General features: G+C 38.1%; 1 protein-coding gene across 1 annotated transcript in view; it reads left to right on the top strand.

Moving 5' to 3' along the window:
- Positions 1 to 5,845, top strand: part of LOC100019538 (myelin P2 protein) — a 32,509-nt gene extending 26,664 nt beyond the window's left edge. The window contains exon 5 of the mRNA XM_007486905.2: positions 955 to 5,845. Coding sequence (XP_007486967.1) covers positions 955 to 1,005 — 51 coding nt within the window. The 3' untranslated portion in view covers positions 1,006 to 5,845. The remainder of the gene's footprint in view (positions 1 to 954) is intronic.
- The last annotated feature ends 12,636 nt before the right edge of the window (positions 5,846 to 18,481 follow it).

Genomic DNA, 18,481 nt, shown 5'->3' with positions numbered 1-18,481 from the left:
AGCCAACTTCACATTCCTTACTTAGCTTATCATTTTTAAGATCTTTCCTAATCTGGCTTCAGGCTTTCTTTCTTCCCCTCTGCAATGCTCTTTTCCTTATATGAATCCACCAGAACTCCATCTGTCTTTCAAGGCACAGCTCAGTTGCCACCTGCCTGAAGAAACTTTTTGCTAGTGCCCTTTCTTTACCAAATAGGACATAGTATTCTCAGGATAATAAAGCACAACTACCCCAGACTTCTCTCTTTTGTTTTTAAACAAGTGAGGGAAATGAGGGCTAGGGAGGTTTAGGGACCTGCCCAAGGCTACATGACTAGTAAGTAAAGGAGCTCAGATTTGAATCCAGATGCTTTGACTTTAAATCCAGAGTTTTCCTACTTTTCCATGATGCTTCGGAACTCCTACAGCATTTTTTGTACCTCTTTTATGACCATCACCACATCCTACTCTCTGTTGTTGATACTTTTGTTGTCTTATGTTTCCCCACTAGACTTTAAGCTCCCGGTAGGGAACTGTTTTCATATGTGTATGCCCCAGAGCATCCACCAGAGTACTTTGCAAAAAGGAGAGCTCAATAAATATTTATTGACTGACTGAATGAATCCAAAGTAAGTTGCAACTCAGTCAAATATTATATAATTCTAAATGTCTGATTTCAGAAATAATGACACCTAAAACCCCCCCAAACCCTTAGGTTCTGTCTTAGAATCAGTGCCATTTATTGGTTCCAAGGCAAAAGAGTGGTAAGGGCTAGGCAATGGGGGTCAAGTGCTGAGCCCAAGACCTCCTCCCTCTAGGCCTGGTTCTCAGATTGCTCTGAGATGCCCCCAAACAGAATGACTCTTTACTACCATTTAACTTTTAACACAGGGTTTGAAAATGCCTAGATTTTGCTACTAACAATCTATGATTTAGTCAGGCTTTTGAAGACTCAGCCAATCTTTCTTCTTCTAGGAATGCAGGATGAAAGGAGTTGTTTGCACTAGAATCTATGAGAAAGCATGAGGACATTCCATATCCTCTCAGATGGAAGTCAACATGGAAAATCAGGCAGGATCAATCCTCCAAGTCTGCTGCTGCTGCTTTTTTGCTCTTCTCATTCACATCTATCAGGAAAAAGACTAAACTATGGAAATATATTTAAAAGCTGGATTGTAACTAATTTAAACTGCCATGGTCACCAAGATCAAAGCAACACATTATGTCTATATCTTCATTGCATTTAATCAGGAAGCACTAGTTTGGCTCAAAGAATTTAGTATATCACTTAATATACTTGGAAAGTCTTACTCTTATCTGTGATCTCTGTGATAGATTGAAAATGATGCCAATAATCAAGTTGCAAATTAAATTATAGCTGTTAAGATCAAGCAGTTGGTTTGAAGACTAGGTACCATTATAGATTCAAGTTCCTCTTATGAAGCTTCAAAGAACAATCTTAGTTTTCGAATCTCAAAAAAAAGGCAGTCTATATTACAAAAAACAGTTTAGATAGCATATAAATGTGGTTCCATCACAGAATTAAAAATATGCAATTTGTCTCTGGCCATGGAGATTGTAAGTTTTTGTCACCTAAACAAGTGAACTTTATTGCAGTAAATAGTTCTCCAGTACAATGAAATTATAATATAATTAATAGTATTTAATTAATCTGAATTTTAGCTTCCTTGACCAACCAACTTATGTTGGGAAACTTGAATAAGTTCATTAGAATTCAGAAAGTCTTTAACAAAGAATTAAAACCTTCCGAAATACTGTTATTTCATTATTGTGATTGCTCTCTTTAGCAATGGAGTCTTACAGTACCCTCCAGCCTTAGTAGTTGATTTAGCAGCTTCTTTGGTCAATGAACTCATTGGCTGGTCCCCAACCTTTTCATTTTGGATATCTCAAATCTAAAGCAGGTTGGTTCTCCAGAAGATAGACACACGTAGCCCACTCATAGCCTTGCAACCTCTTAGAATTCAGACCTTGTGTTTTGAGAAACCAAGTTGACCTCTTTAATGGAGGAATAAAATATACAGTCTCTTCTCCCCTCTCCAAGATTGCTTCAGTTAAAGATCTTAGCTGACCCTTATAAACAGGTTCCTTGTCATGTCTTAGTTTTATATGCAGATAGGCAATTTTTACTTTCTCATTTATTTTCCCCTCCAGTCCTATTCTCTGCAATGCATTTCTCCTTTCTAAGCAATAATAGTCACTTTCAAAAGCTTGCTATCTTGTTCTTCTTTGACCACAAAAAAGAGGAACAGAGGGCCTACCCTTGAGGCCCTAAGGGATTAACCCCCATATCTAATCAGAACTACCTATCCATGGATTAAAAAATTTTTTTTCAGAATTCTGTGGCCGTTGTTTTCAGCTACCACTGGGACATTAGGCCAAGAATGTGGCGTCACTAACCTTATTTGGTTTTAGTTTCTATCAAAATAAGCTCATTAAAGGGAGAGAATGAAAAATGACACTGCCATTTTCAGAGGCTGATGGGTAATCATTATTTCCTACTTTAGGAATTCTGTTCCTTAATAAAATTCATTGCTCTTTTATGGATTCTTTTGGCTCATGTACTCAACATAAAAGTCATAGGAAATCCTCCACTTTTTTTCCCCTTCAGAACAGGAAAATGAAACAGCACAGATTATGAGGGTCAGAAAAAGTCACCGAGACAGGTGAAACATCTTGTTCTTTAAGAAAAGAGATTTTTTTTAGGAAGGTGGGAATGAAGAATGGAAGAAAGGAAGCAAGGAAGGAAAGAAAAGAGGAGGGAGAAAAATGGCTCAATTTCAGCAAAAATATCCATACATGCATGTGCACACACACACATACAAAAGAGACATTTAGATATTTGTTCACTATAGATATAAAACAGGAGAAAAAGAAATTGAAAATAACATGTTCTAGGATGATTTTTTAGTAAAAATTTCACAAATGTTATTGAAATTTGAATTTTCCTCTGACATCTTTACTTTAAACTCCCTAATGTCCAGTGGTGACCATGATGACAAAGATAATAACTTTTGGCATACTTAATTTCATTCGATCTATATAAGAACCTGTGAAATTCTGGAATTATTATTTTTCCATTTTAAATATAGGGAAGATTTGAAGAGTTTAAGTGGATTGCCCACATCAAAACAACTAGTAAGGAGTGTACTCAGGATTAGAACCCAGTTTTAAGTCTAAGTTCTAAGTCTAAGAATTTGTTTCATTAATTGAAGCCAATCGTCTGATCAGAACTCAGACTGAGGAACAAGTCCCAAGATCTCAGCACTGATAACTTCTAAAAAGTAGAGATCAGGATAATAATGACAGCTATCATTTACACTCTAGAGAGTTTTAAGGTTTGCAAAGTACATTACATATAATCCTCATCATAAGTCTTATGAAGTAGATGCTATTAAGCCCATTCACCAGATAAGGAAAACTGGGGCTGAGAGAGATGGATGAACTATGGAGGAATTCTACCTACAAAAGATCAAAGTAAGGATTCAATCCAAAGTCACTCCTAAATCTGCTTTCAGTATTCTTCACATTGTAATCCAACTGTCCTTCCAAGATAAGAAGAAAAGATGTCACAAGAACACAGCTATTAAAAACAGCTAACATTTATACAGCACTTTAAATTTTGCAAAAACAACAACAAACCTTTTCATAGATTATCTCATTTGATTCTCTCAACAACCAGTTGAGAATTATCTCCATTTTACAGATTAGGAAACCGAGTCTGAGAGAGATAATTTGACTTGTTCAGAGCCTCATAGCTAGTAAGTGTCAAAAGAGGAATTTCAACCAAGTTTTGTCTGACTCTGAGTCCACTGATCTATCCACTCTGCCAAACTGCCTCCTAGAAACATAGTTTTAGACCTGGAAGGATCTTTGGAGAATATCTAGTCTAACTCCCATGTTATGGATAGAGAAACTTGAAACCCAAGGAGGTTAAGTGACCTTTCCAAGATAAGTCAAGTAAAAGCATCACAAGAAGGATTTTAGACTTGTGCTGGATAGTCTAAAACTTTAATTCTAGAGTTTATTTATTTAACAGCCAGCCATCGCTGTTATCATAACAGCCATCCTAATTTTCCCTTGTTATGTTGCTAATCACAGAATTTTATAGCTGGATACTGAATGAAATGCAAAATTTTTAGTTCTCAAATTTCTAGGTTGGAATTCTGGAAATATTTGTAATTTGGTGAATGTAGCACAATTTTGCTTTATGTGAAATAAATAAGTATGGGAATCTCAATTTATAGATCATTGCATAATCTATATCCTTTCATTTTATGAATGAAGAAACTGAGGTCTAGGGAAGGACCCAAAGTTCCTAATCTAGTTGGTGGTATGTTAGGAATTAGAACAAAGGTCTCAACTCCCAACCTTTTTTGCTCTCTTCAACATGCTCTACACACCCTAAACTTTATTAAGGAGGATCCCACCCTTCCTTGTAATAACTGTTGTTTTTTATTTGAGGATCACTTAATTTTATTATTTCAAAAAGTTCTTTGCTACTAACATGATTAGTATGATTTCCTCTGGCCAGAAGCCTTCTTGCATCAAAAAAATTGTGATGAGGGTCATGATCAGTGTCATTTTCTTCCTTGTGGTCAACTAATGAGAGGTCATCTGAGTAAAAAGGAACCGAGTGTTCTTGTCCTGAAATCAAATGTCAGTGCCACCAGAAGCACCTAGCCCTAGCCAGGAGCAGAGATGCAATCAGGGCTCTGTTAGGGAAGTAGCTCATTACTACATATCCTTACTGTTTCTATGACAGGCATCAAAATTGGCTGCTAGCCATAGCCCAACAGATGGGGAAATGAGGTTTTAAAAATAACAAAATGTAGACTAATAGGGAAAATGAAATTCAAAAATATAAATTCTACCAAAGCCAGGCCTACCATAAATTATACTAATGTTGGATTTGGAAAATCAAATAAAATAGTTTTGTAATTTTAGGATAAGACTCATATTCGGGTGTCTCTTTCCCATACTGTTCATTTTAAAAACTAAACAAACAAAAATGTACTTACGAGAGAGAATGACTTAGAAAATCAGCCCTGAAATACAAAATTTTCAGTTCTTAAATTTCTAGTTTGGAATTCTGGAAATATTTATAATTTGGTGAATGTGGCACAATTTTGCTTTATGTGAAGTGACTAGGGATGGGAATCTCAACTTGGGGTACACATACAATTAGAAGGAAATAAAAGTTTGTCAGGAAACTATGGACAAGTTTGTCAGGCCAACTATGGGCGATTAAAAACAAAAACTATATTGTTGGGGGCAGCTGGGTAGCTCAATGGATTGAGAACTAGGCCTAGATATGGGAGGTACTAAGTTCAAATCTGGCCTCTGTGGAAAGGAAACTAGAAATAAGTTCTGAACATTCTGTCACTGTGTTGAAATAAGCAACAGTGGGAATATCAAGAGAGAAGAAATTGTCAAGACTGACAGTTGGTGGGGGAAGGTGCAAATGGGAGTGGCAGTTGGGTCTTATGACTAGCACTTCCTGCCTGCCAGGGAGGACTTCCTTTCTGGTGTTGGAAGTGGGAGGAGGTTGTGCATCCCAGTTTGGAGTGGAGTACCTCTACTTACTCCAGCCCGAAGATTTAGGCCCAATCATCTCTGAAGATTAGAACTGTTCTTGTTGCTTTCTGTCTACTGCTAAGATTCTGAAATTGACAAAACTAGTACAGAGGATGGGAGTGGGAGAAACCCTCCACCAGCCTGTGAGGCCTGGCCTTAGCTCCAAGCTGAGGAAGACTCCAACCTTATTTAGGGACATCCCTCACCCCTCTTTCTTGATACCTCTAAAATCCAAACTGGTTATTAAACTTTATCTTATTTGAATTCTCAGTCAGATGAGTGGATTATCTTTTCTGGGGCATAGAGGGATCTGAACATCAATTCAGTCATTCAACGACAAACAGTCCTTTTCGGACCCCTGCTGCTTCCTCTCTGCAGGGGGCATCTCTCTCCTTTGCCTCACTGAGCAATATTCCCTCTCTCCCCTCAACTCCTCCATACCCTGCTACAAGCCTTCCATTATCTCCCATTTATCCACCCACATCTTTTCCCAATAAATATTATACCTCAGACACTTTCTAGCTGTGTGACCCTGGGCAGTCACTCAACCCCCATTGTCTAACCATTACTACTTTTCTCTCTTGGAACCAAAATACAGTATTTTTTTTTAAGACTGTATTGTCCTATTTAAATGAATTAATCTATCTTATTTCTTATGTGCATATACATTCCAAGCACTATAATTTATTTCACTTCATAATGAAAAGAGGGATTAGGAAAATTTCCTGAGAGGCAAAGTGAGTAAGAACAGAAATTAGGAAACCCTAGAATATATGGCATCTGTCCTAGCATTAAAGAGTCAGCATCCTTATTGGCATTATGATTGCCAGGGCTGTGATACCAAGGCCAAAGCTCAGATCATGCTCGAGAATGGGTCTCATCTTATCTTGCTCACCCATTTATAGGGTAGAAGGAAAGGTAGTGGAAGAAAAGAAAGCAGCTCTTGGCATTAGTTTTTGGTAGAGACAAGTAAGCATAGCCTAGGGATTGTCCATTTATTATATATTACTAGGTTCTAAGCAAATTCCAAGCTCCGTTGAAATTCAAGTATGACTGGCTTTAAGCAAATCCAAACTTATTCTGATTTTAAAAAATTTAAAAAGCTAAATTAATGGGTGATTGTTAGGAAACAGAGGAATATAATGGAAATAGCACTTCATTTGGCATCAGAGGAAATCAGAAGATCTGGGTTCTAGCTTTCTGGGGCTGTCTCTCGGAGTCCCCTATGGACCTTTCCATTTGTCTTTCTTGCAAGTCTGGTTCTATAAAGACAGCAAAATTCCTTACATTTTGTAGTTTATGAAAAGAAACTGTGAAATTTCTTAGAATTGCTAACAATGCTTTAAGCTTTGCTGAACAACTTTCACACACACTTTATTTTTAAAAAATGAAGTTCTGGAATGAACCCTAAAGCCACTTAGAACAATCCTTTTATTTAATCCCCATGATTGGTCACATGACTATTAAGTGACCTTATTTAGATATAAATAGATAAGTAGGGTTTTTCCTGTTCAAAATATGGTACTAAAGTAGTTTGGGTTTTACTTTTAACATACATGCATGCACAATAAAGACAGGAAAACAGCAGTAATGTGAGAGGAGAGCAATGACTTCTTGTGTTGTTTAGTATATGCTAAAGCAGAGAGGAATGGGGAGATATCTATTTGGAAATGAAATGACATTCATGCTCAAGAGAGAGTTAAGAAAGGAAATAGGGGGAAGCTGAGTGGTTCAATGAATTGAGAACCAGGCCCAGAACTAGAAGGTCCTGGGTTCAAATTTGGTCTCAGACACTTCCTACCTGTGTGACCCTGGGCAAGTCAGTTAACCCCCATTGCTTAGCCCTTACCATTCTTCTGCCTTAGAACCAATAAACTATTGATTCTAAGATGGAAGATAAGGGTTAAAAAAATAAAAAAGCTCATACCCTTTACCTTAGGGTATTCTCTCTGGCATTTTGTCAATTGGTGTATCTATGACTACAAAGCTCTTAATCCATTTTCAGGGAGATGTTGTAGTCATAATACCTTAACAGATGGAAGCCATGATGACCTGCAGATGTCCCTTAAACAAGGAGTCCAAAAGCATGTTTCAAGGAGCCATGCCCAGTATTGCCTAGCAACCATCAGCCACCAGGAGGTGACCTGAAGCCAGCAGAGAAATGCTGGCTGTATTGCCAGTAATGCAATGTACTGCAGATGTCACCATGTCAAAAGGCTACCAGAAGAGTCCCAGGGCTAGCAGATCACTGCATTCTGTTGGATGCACCATATCCAGAGGGGAACAGCTCCCGGGAATGCAATGTCATATTTTGAAGAGACGGTTGGTCCTGCAATGATATTATCAGAAGACATTAGAACAGAAGTTCAGAGTTTCACATATATTCCTTCTTTATATATTGAAATGCTTGCTTGTTAATTTTTTTACTGTTCATAATTTAAAAAGAAAATAATTTGAGAAGGCAGAAAAAAGCTGACTTGTTTCCCCTCTGGATAACTCCTATCTATAACTTTAACAGAATGGAAGAGCTAAACCACAAAGGCCTGCATTTCTTGCCAGGTGCCTGTGATCAAGGAAATATATAAACTGACTGACCTAAGTTAGAACTGTGCTATATTCCCTAGGATGTGCCTGCCAAAAGATGCCCACCTGACTCCACCATATGAAGGAAAAGGAACCCTGTTGGAGTACTTAAGTATGCCCTGGACATTTTATCCACCATTAATAAATTCATTGTTACATACTAAGATTATCCACTAAGGTTGGCATTCTGATCTAAGCAACGAATGAATCAGTTTAGTCCCATCAGTTAGTAATATTAGTACATGTTAAAAACTTCCCACTGATTAGAAATTTACGTTTGTCACTTCCTAATTTTGGCAAAACAAAAGTAAGACTTTCACAGTCAGCAAAGTTCTGATGGTTTTTGTCTAAAAGCACGTTAGCCTAGGAAGCAACTAAAGGTCAAGAGCGAATTCAGCTTTTTTTTTTTTCTGTTGGCATTCAGCCCTCAAAGAAAGAGAGACCAAAGCAATTTTTGGAATTCCATATTCCATTTTTATTACTGTTTAGTTGTATCAGTCATGTCTGACTCTTTGTGACTTCATTGGGGTTTTCTTGGTAAAGATACTGGAGCAGTTGGCCGTTTCCTTTTCCAGTTCATTTTACAGAAGAAGCAGTGGCAGCATACAGGTTTAAGTGACATTCCCAATGTCATAGAGCTAGTAAGTGTCTGAGGCTGTTTGAACTTAGGAAGATTCATCTTCCTAGAGCACCATTCAAGGCTGGTGCTCTAATCTCCTGTGCCACCTAGATGCTCCTTTAATTCAATTTAACAAGCCCTTATTAAGCACTCATGAGGTCCAAAGGACAATAATAGATAGAGGATATGAAGATGACTACAGACAGGTTCCTTCTCTAACAGGGTTTCCTTGCCAATCTGTTGATGGGATGAAAGGAACAAAGACATAGTATCATAAAGTTATAATACAAATTAGACTGGTACATAGGAGAGGTCCAACAGATTTCTCTTAGTGATTGAAGGAAAGAGGGAAGATTTCATCAGAGGAAGAACCTTACTTCTATCTTGAACAAGTGCACAGATGGGCTAAAAGGTGTTATTTTGATTTTAAGGAAAGGGGAGAGGAAGGTTATACACAAGGAAAGAAGGCATATATAAATAAAATGAATTTATTAACAAAGAAGGGAAAGGTAAGGGAGGATAAGGGGAAAGGGGTTTTGCATCTGACTCTTATCCCAGTTATTAAACCCACTATCTAACTACCCTAACTAAATACCTAAGTTTCCTAAGGGTAAGTCCAACAGGGAACCAGATTTCTCACACACAGAGAGTCCTTGGGGGGTCAGCTACAGGAATCCAGCTAAGTCCTCAGATGTCCCAGGAAAGAGAGGCTCCTCCAAGTTTCCACTCTGTCCACCAGAGGGTGTGGGGAATTTCCTCTCACCCTTATTTGATGGTATTCAGAGATGCTGCTTGCTAGATGCCCAGGAGGGTCCAGGAGATACCAGATCTTCACCTTTCAGGCTTCACTTTAAGCTCCAGACTGATAGCTGGAAACCTGCTTCTTTCAACAGCTTAGAATCCTGACCCAGTGGCTCTTGGAAGCCAGGCCTGTCAATCATACTCTTGCTACTTTTACCTTCCCTTGGGGCCATTCAAAGTATTCCAGATGGGAAAAAGGAGAGAGGAGCAATGTGACTGGATTGTAAAGACTCAGTTTCAACTGAGAGGTAATAGGAATTGTGGAACTCAAGATTTTCAAGCCAGGGAGTGATGTAATGGGATCTGTACATTAAGAAAGCTTAGGACTTGTATTTCAGGAACCAAGATTAAAATAATTCAGTCCCAGAAAATTTAATTGACTTGCCCTAAATCTCAAAGTTTGTAAGTAGGGGAACTTAGATTAGAACCTTGGTCTCATGACAGCAAATTCAGTGTTTTTTTTTCCCATGGCAACATGATGATATTTAAATCCTTTTTTAAAATTCTATGGTTCTTTGAGGTAGAACTTACTCCCATATTGTCAGCCTATTTTTTTTTTTACTTTGGTTTTTAGTCTGTACTTGTAATTTCTTTAGTACAGGTAACTACCAATATGGAAACTCCTTCACTACTCTCAAGCTAATGTTAATTTGCAATTTGTCTATAGTTTAAAATCAGGGGTGTGCTGGAGCCTACTGACTCATGAGAGCCAATTGTTAGATTTTCAGTATGAGTACTTATAACCTGGAAGTTAGGACAGAATACAAATCAGGGTGTGATTTATCGCTCTGTTGACTGTCTAGACTTGAGAAAGTGAAGGAGAAATGTTAATGTAGATTAAACTTAAAAGTGTGTCCTGCATTATTTTTGGGAAAGCTGGTTATTAAACATTTCCCAGTGTACCACTATTTATATGGGGGAATACAATTTAAAGGATAAATTGCTTGCTCAGGTAAAACAATTAGTATGTATCAGAGGGAAGATTTGATCTCAGATCTTTCCTACTCCAAAGTCAGTCTTCTTTCTACTATGCTATGCTGCCTTTTGAATCTTGTACTTTACAGATAAGAAAACTAAAGTTTGTTGAGCTTCAGGGACTTGTACATTTTCACAAAGCTATGAAGTGTCAGAGATGGAGGAGGATTCAAATAAATTAATTTGGTGTGGCAACAGAGCACTCAATTTGATTTTTTCCCCTTTATTTAAACCCTTAACTTCTGTCTTAGAATCAATACTATGTATTAGTTCCAAGGCAGAATAATGGTAAGGGCTAGGCAATGGGGGTTAAGTGACTTTTCTAGGGTCATATAGCTGGGAAGTATCTAAGGTCAGATTTGAACCTAGGACCTCCCTAGGCCTGGCTCTCAATCCACTGAGCCACCCAGCGGATCCCTTGAAAGTCTCTTAAAAAGTCACATCAATATACTTTTCATAGGTTCAATGCATTTCCATAGGATTGGATTCTTTTGATTACTAAGGTTGCTTCAGCAAAGTTTTTTATCTCAATATTGCTTAAAAGCAACTTATTGAATTAGGGTGAATAACTATAGTAGTATGATTACAAATTAGAATTGGAACTGTAGCACTGAGGTGATGCTTCTCATTTCATTCCTGGGGTATGGCCAGGACACATTCAACAGTTTCCTGGGTCTACAAATGAGAGCTGGGTGGCAGGTGATCATCAAAGGAAGAAGCAGCCTTGAAAAGAGCTCAGTAAGCCCTCATACCAGAAGTTCTGGTATTCTCTGGTGTTTTAAGTAGCTATAAATCAACAAAATCAAGAAACAATCTAAAAAATATGGGAAATTATTTTGAACAATACATAAAACTGTGGCAGCCTACCAAAAATCTGTGTAAAGATACCAGGAGCTAAATGTGAATGACAAGGACAAAGCTTCTGATCTCCTGTTAAAGCAGGTCATACTAGGGTCCCCTGGAGGACACAGCTTAAACAGTCATAAAGTCACATGCGCAAATGATCTGATCCTTCTTGGTTTAGTTCCCAGTTGGCAGAGAACAAGTTGTCCCGTTTTGAAGCCAAATTGCTCTAGTTGACAACATGAAGGTAAGAGATCACGCTCAAAGCTGGAAGTCTCCAAAGCTAGTTTCCTTTATTCTGTCATGAAATGCTTCCAGTGTCGAGTCAATCACCGTGACAAATGGCCAGTTACAAAAGCCATTTGATTTTCAGATAACCAACAACATAGGAACAAGCACCAGATTCCTTCAAACAAGTTAATGATGTATCGGGCATTCATCCTGCTCCTGTTTTGTCCAGGAATACCCAATTTCCATACATAGCAGGTGCTGGGATCCACCTCACTGGAAGATTCAAGCAAGGGCTAGATGCCCACTCATCAGGGCTCTTTTAGTGGGATTTCTTAATCTGGTGTGTATTGGAATAGATGGCCTCAGATATAGCCTCTAACTCTAACATAGCCATTCATTCATGTTTCACATTCCAGTTGTCAAGTGCCAGGGTACTGTGGGAAGGTAGGTATGCTGTCCCTCTTTGACAGTGAGTCAGGTCACAGAGAGGAGAGAGTCCTGGAATTGGAATCAGACAGACCTGAGTTCAACACTGCCTCAGACACTTGCCAGCACTATGATTCTGGGTAAGGTATTTTACTTCTTTCAGGCTCAGTTTCCCCATCTGTAAAATGAGGATGATAATAGCACCTACTTCACAGGGTTACTGTCAATCAATCAATACACATCTATTAAGCTCCTATTATGTGCAGGCACTGTACTGGGGATGCAAAGAAAGGTAAAAGACAGTCCTTGCTTTCAAGGAGTTAATGGAGGAGACGTGAACAATTATGTACAATCAAATTGTATACTGGCTAAATTTGAGAGCTTCAACAGAGGGAGGGCACTAGAATTTAGAGGAGTAGGGAAAGGCTTCTTGATATTGTAAGGACTGAATAAAATAATACCTGTATAGCACTTTGGAAACTATAAAATGCCATACATCTTAATTAGTGATTATTTAGTAGTTAACTGTTTTTATTATTATTATTATACTTCACTGATGTCACTCCCCCCAATGCCCTAGAAGTTAATAAGTTCTATTCTTTCTACTTATCCTAACCTAAGACATGAGCATATAATTATATTTCCACAGATCTACCTGGGATTGGAGGTGGAGATGAAGACACCTGAACAATGAGGGGACTTTTGTTCCCTGGACCTAGGGTCAAGGATATCACCATTGTACAAGTGCTAGCTCTCTTCAAGTACTAAACTAGTTGGCTCCCTCAGAATTATTCTACAAGCTAGGCAAAAAGACTCCCATGACCACTGACTGAGCCTGAATCAATGAATGAATCAATATTTTTTAGGTGATTACTATGTGCAAAACAGTGGGCTAAGAACAGTGGATACAAATAGAAAAACTGCTGGTCTGCCAGTCATTCTGGCTGTCGCTATTCAGTTTCATCTGACTCTCCACCCCATTTGGGGTTTTCTTGGCAAAGATACTGGAGTGGTTTGCCATTTCCTTCTCCAGCTCATTTTATAGATCACATGCAGACAGTTAAGTGACTTGGCCAAGATGACACAGCTAGAAAGTGTCTGAAACTGGATTTGTAGTCACAGAAATGAGTCTTCCTCACTCCAGGCCTGATACTCTCCACTGTACCACTGAGTCAATTTGGGCCTTGTCACTAAATACATTTACCCCAAGTCTTTGCCATTCCTAAAAATGCAGAAGAGAATTAAGGTTTGGAAGGAAGATTTTTCTCTCCATTTTATCCAGTAATATACATAATTAATTCAAATGACATTCAGTAAAATTAGAGGGCAGCTGCATTTCCATATGTGACTTGGCTTTAGGTTTTACCAATAGAGCTAGCTATAAGCCTACAAAGTGTAGCAATGGTCTATGTAATGTGGACTCCTCAGTCACGAACCTGTTTTTGGGGGGCTCAGGGCTTCTCATTGTCACTAGAGAAGTTATTTAACCCAGCCAAGTAATTTTGACTGGGTCCTCACAGCAGCAAGGAAATCTTTTTATTCCCTTTAATCAGTTTTCTATCTCTTTCATCATAGAGGCTAATCCAGACCTTCCTCCCCTCCCCTCCTCTTTGCTCCCCTCTCAGTCAGTCCGCATAGCCACTCAGTTGCCAAACTGCATTGTTTCTTTCTCTATAACACATCTAGGATACATTCACTTCCTTCTGTTCCCACAGCCACAACACTGACATTGGTTCTCTTAGTCTCACTCTTGGATTATTGCACTAGTCTTCTAATTGGTCTGGTTTCCTCTAATCCGTCCCTACTCCAATCCATCATCCACAGAGTTGCCAAAATGATTTTCCAAAAGAACAGTTCTGAACATTTTACCCCTTACTCAGTAAACTCCATTGGTGCCCTATTACCCCAGGAATCAAATATAAATTCCTTTATTTGGCATTTAAGATTTTCACAACCTAGAGTCTTATCTTTACTTGCTATATCTCACACGTGACAATGTGTTCTGAACTCCTCCCTTCATGGCTTTCTATTAGTACTGGATCTATTATTTACATGTTGCCTCCTCCATTCAACTTGAAGCTTCTTGAGGGTAGGGGCTGTCCCTTTTTTTGGACCAAGCACATAATTGTTTTGAATGATTGATTTTTCCAGAACTTGCAGCCATATAGCATTAGTTGGAATAAAATTTGTATAGAGATTCTTTATCAGAAAGTGGCTTTGGCTCATTAAATTGCTTCATATTTTATATAGTTTTGCTGTTATCTTTGCCTTCATCATATAGTTTTGCTGTTATCTTTGCCTTCATCAAATGACATGGTGCCTAGGAAGAAAGAAGTAATGATCACCCTGTCCTCTCTGAACCACATCTGGAATACTGTATTTACTTATGGGTGGTGCATTTGGGGAAAGATATCAAGCAGAAGCATATGTGGAGGAAAGTAACCAGCATGGAGACGCGATTGGAGAAAACACCATTTAGGAATCAGTTGAAGGAAATGGAAGTACTTAGAATAAAAAGAATAAAGGGGGCAGGAACGTACCTATTAGATGTCTTTAAGAGTTCAAAGGTGTCATATAGAAGAGGATTTAGATTTGTTTTCTCCTTGCCCAGAAGGCAAAATGAGTACAGTAGCAATGAATAGAAGTTACAGAGAAGTAGATTTCAGCTCCATGAAAGAACTACTACCTAATGATTAGAGCTGTAGTAAAATAAAATGGTGGAGAGGGAGCAGCTAGATGGCACTATGTGAAACCTAGAATCAGGATGATGAGTTTCCCGAGTTCAAATCTGGTCTCAGACAATAGCTATGTGCCCTAAACAAATCACTTAATCCTCTTTGCCTCAGCCCTTCATCTGTAAAATGATCTGGAGAAGGAAATGGTAGACCACTCTAGGATCTTTGCCAAGAAAATCCCAAACAGGATCACAAAGAGCAGGACAAAAGTACTGAACAACAACACAATATAATGGGGTTGCCTCAGACTGTAGGAGTTCCCAGTCATAGGACTTCTGCAAGTTGAGGGAAGATGATAAGGTATCAGAGATGTCAATCAGTCAATAAATATTTATCATCAATAAATATATTATGTGCCAGGTAGTGTGTTAAGCTCTGGAGACAAACAGATAGGCAAAAGACAGTCCCTGCCTTTGAGGAGCTCACAATCCAATGGATATTGAAGGGAAATTCCTGTTTTCCTCAAGGTTGCATTGGGTTGTCTCTTAGTTTCCTTCTAAAGCTAAAATTCTGTGATTTTGCTTTATAGTTAATTTAAGTAACTGGTTGATGATGAACACTTTCCAGCCTTCAGAACTGTGAAGGGAGGCCACTGAGTCAGTGACTAGTTGGAGATTAATAAGGAAGATATTTTCTTTTAGGATCATAACTAATAGAGTTAGGTCATATTATGCCAGGGCATTCAACAAGTAGTTGATGTGTTAGAGTTGTCATCTATTATCAGTATCTCTGGAAAGTGTTCAGGGATACATTCCTTCTATTCTAATGTGCCCCTCAAATTAGCCAACTATGACTTGAGAAACTCACAGAATAATAGATTTAGAGGTAGAGGGGCCCATCTAGTCCAACTCCTTCATTTTGCTAACAGGAAAACTGAGGTCCAGAAAGGTTATGGGACTTTAGGCTCATAAACAGTAAACAGCAGGGAGAGGTTTTGAACTCAGGTCCTTTGAATTTAAATGCAACACTCTTTTACTATACTATAAGACTTCTCATTTCAAAAAATCACATTTGCCCATATACTATTCTACTCAAAGCAAAACTCATTGGAAAATGCAGCTCTTTGTTCTGTTTAAAAGCAAGGGATGCAAGGTCAGATTTTATCCACCAACAGAAACCTTTCTTAAATGACAGAATCACATTGCTAGCCCATCAACACTCTATCATGTACTTCTCAATCCTTTCCTCTACAGGGACATGCCCCACCATGCAAATCTGTATACCAATCAAGGGCAAAGATAAAAGTTCCACACCTGGGCACAGTCACACCTTGTTCAAAATGGCCCTACAAGACTGAACATACCAGTTATTGGCAGCTCACCTACTAGTGGTCCAACAAGACCATTTTGAAATAAATGATAAATTTCATCATTTGGATTAGGCTTCAGGAATTTTAGGGTGAAAGTTAAGTTTATTTTGCAATGCAGGAAATTACTGAGAAGGTTTGGGAATGAGTTTTTTTCCTTTTTGTACAGCATCCAAAGTGTTTTCTTCAATATTTAGGAAAAGGGTCAGCACACAAAAGGGACAAGAAAATTGGCAAACAATATCCCAAGCTTCTGGGTCTGGGAGCAGAGGAGAGTTTTGAAAACACGGATGTCCTGACGCCACACCAATGTGACTTACATGATGGCTTTTCCAGATACATGTGAGAATGATACCTTGGGGACTCAAACTGGAATGTAGCCCTCTGCTCAAGGTGGACAAAACAATCCTGATTTAGATCGAGCAGAAAAAAGAATGGGTAATTCTTCCTTGTCCTGCTATAAACATATCCCCAGCTAGGTGTGGCAGAAGTAGCATATCAGACAGATGGATGGGAAATATTTTCTAACAGTATAAAGTGAAAAACTGTTACTACCAGAACACCCTAAATTCAAGAAAATAAGCTTTTTATAACGTCTTTTGCATTTATGAATTTTTAGCTATTTCTGTGATGATTACAATGTTTATGTATGTGTGTATGAATATATGAATATACACACACTTTAAAAAAACCACAACATTTTGCATCTCATCTATATCTTTTATTGCTTAACTAATAAATAACAATGCATAGCATTTAAATTATTTGACTAAAACAAAAATCCCAAGTGCAGTTAATCCTTTTAACCCTAGAGCCACTTCACAAAAATGTGCTACATTAGTGGAAATGATGACAGTTACTATTATTACCTTCATTATTTATGCTGAATAAGGGGCATTTGATTGGTTCTGTGCCTTTACTGCTACTGTTAATCTCTTTATGGCTCCACTTTCTTAGTCATTTCTTGGAATAAAAATCACATTTTCTAACTGGAAATTCTTGTTACCTCACATATATTTCAGGTGGTTTCTTACTCATTGCCTGTACTTCTAATAGACAGTAAGAAATATCCTTAGAGAATAGAACAGAAGAGAGCAAAGCAATGTTGCATTAGCCCCCTGCCTACCTCAGGCTTCCTTTCAGTTTATTTTTTTAAATGGAAATCATTTGGTATGAATTCTTCATATTCCCCCTTTCTAGTATAATTCATTCTATGTATTCACCCTCCATTTTGCATTACTTTCTTTACTTCAGTTTTAGAGAAGGAGGTGGCCCTCCTAGTCTTGATCTTCTCTTGTACCTCTTCTGTGATTGTCTCAAAAGTGTCTAAATTTGCATTAAAAATCTTCTCTCACAAATCTGCCTCTCATCTTTTTAAAGTCCTATTGTTTTTCAGTTATTTCAGTTGTGTCTGTTTCTTTGTGACACAACAGAGGTCCATGGGATTTTCTTGGCAAAGATACTGGAGTGTGATTTGCTATTTCCATCTCCAGTGACAGAAGATAAGTGACTTGTCCAAGGCCAGATAGCTAATGCCTGAGACTGAATTTGAATGTAGGATTTCCTGATTTTAAGCCCAGAGCTCTATCCACTACACCACTTAGCTGCCAATCTTTCTAAAATCTTACCACTTTCCTCATCACCAAGTCTCATAATTTTAGGTCATCTTTGGGTCTTTCTTCTCCTTCATCCTATTCAACCAAACAGTTGCCACATCCTGCAATACCTTCTGTATCCAATTTTACCTGTGGCTTTGCTGGAGTATCTTCTCAACTGGCAGCTGGTATCTTTTTTCTCCTAAAATTTTCTGTATCTTGGGCACCAAAGAGAAATGATTGTATGGGGTTGAGTAACCTATGAGGGACTGTGGCAAAGGGTATTTGTCAGAGATTGTGCTGGTGTCACATGCTGTAGAGGAACTTTTAAAATATATTTTTTAAGTTTTATGTTACTGATTGGGTCATATTCCTGGTGTGCAGCTGCAAGGCTGGGAGAAGACCTGGACATGGAATTCCCAGGCGAGACTTCTTTATTTTCCATCCAATTTTATGTTGTTGTCTTATTCTGAATTTAACAAAGAAAAAATAAAAGAGCATTTCCATTCACAAAGCAGAGCAGAAAAGGATGATCTGTATATAAAACTATGAATCTGTATAGTTTACTTTTCCTTTTATGTTTACAAAAATTCATCATATGACTTTCAAAGATGTCCTATTTTTCTCTGTTTTCTTATGGCCTTCCTCTTCTATGAATTTATAAAAAATACTTCAATGACCTTACTTTTTTTCTTTTCTGGCAACCCTAAAACTGGCTCCCTTCTCCCTGTTGAGAATTTCCCTTGGGCTGCTCACAGAAGTTTCAAATGGTTGTTTCTCTGGTTTCCAA

This window comes from Monodelphis domestica, chromosome 3, assembly GCF_027887165.1.
Source record: "Monodelphis domestica isolate mMonDom1 chromosome 3, mMonDom1.pri, whole genome shotgun sequence".
In the NCBI taxonomy this organism is placed as follows: domain Eukaryota; kingdom Metazoa; phylum Chordata; class Mammalia; order Didelphimorphia; family Didelphidae; genus Monodelphis; species Monodelphis domestica.
Note: the sequence above shows the minus strand (reverse complement) of the source record. Positions and strands in the feature narration are given on the sequence as shown.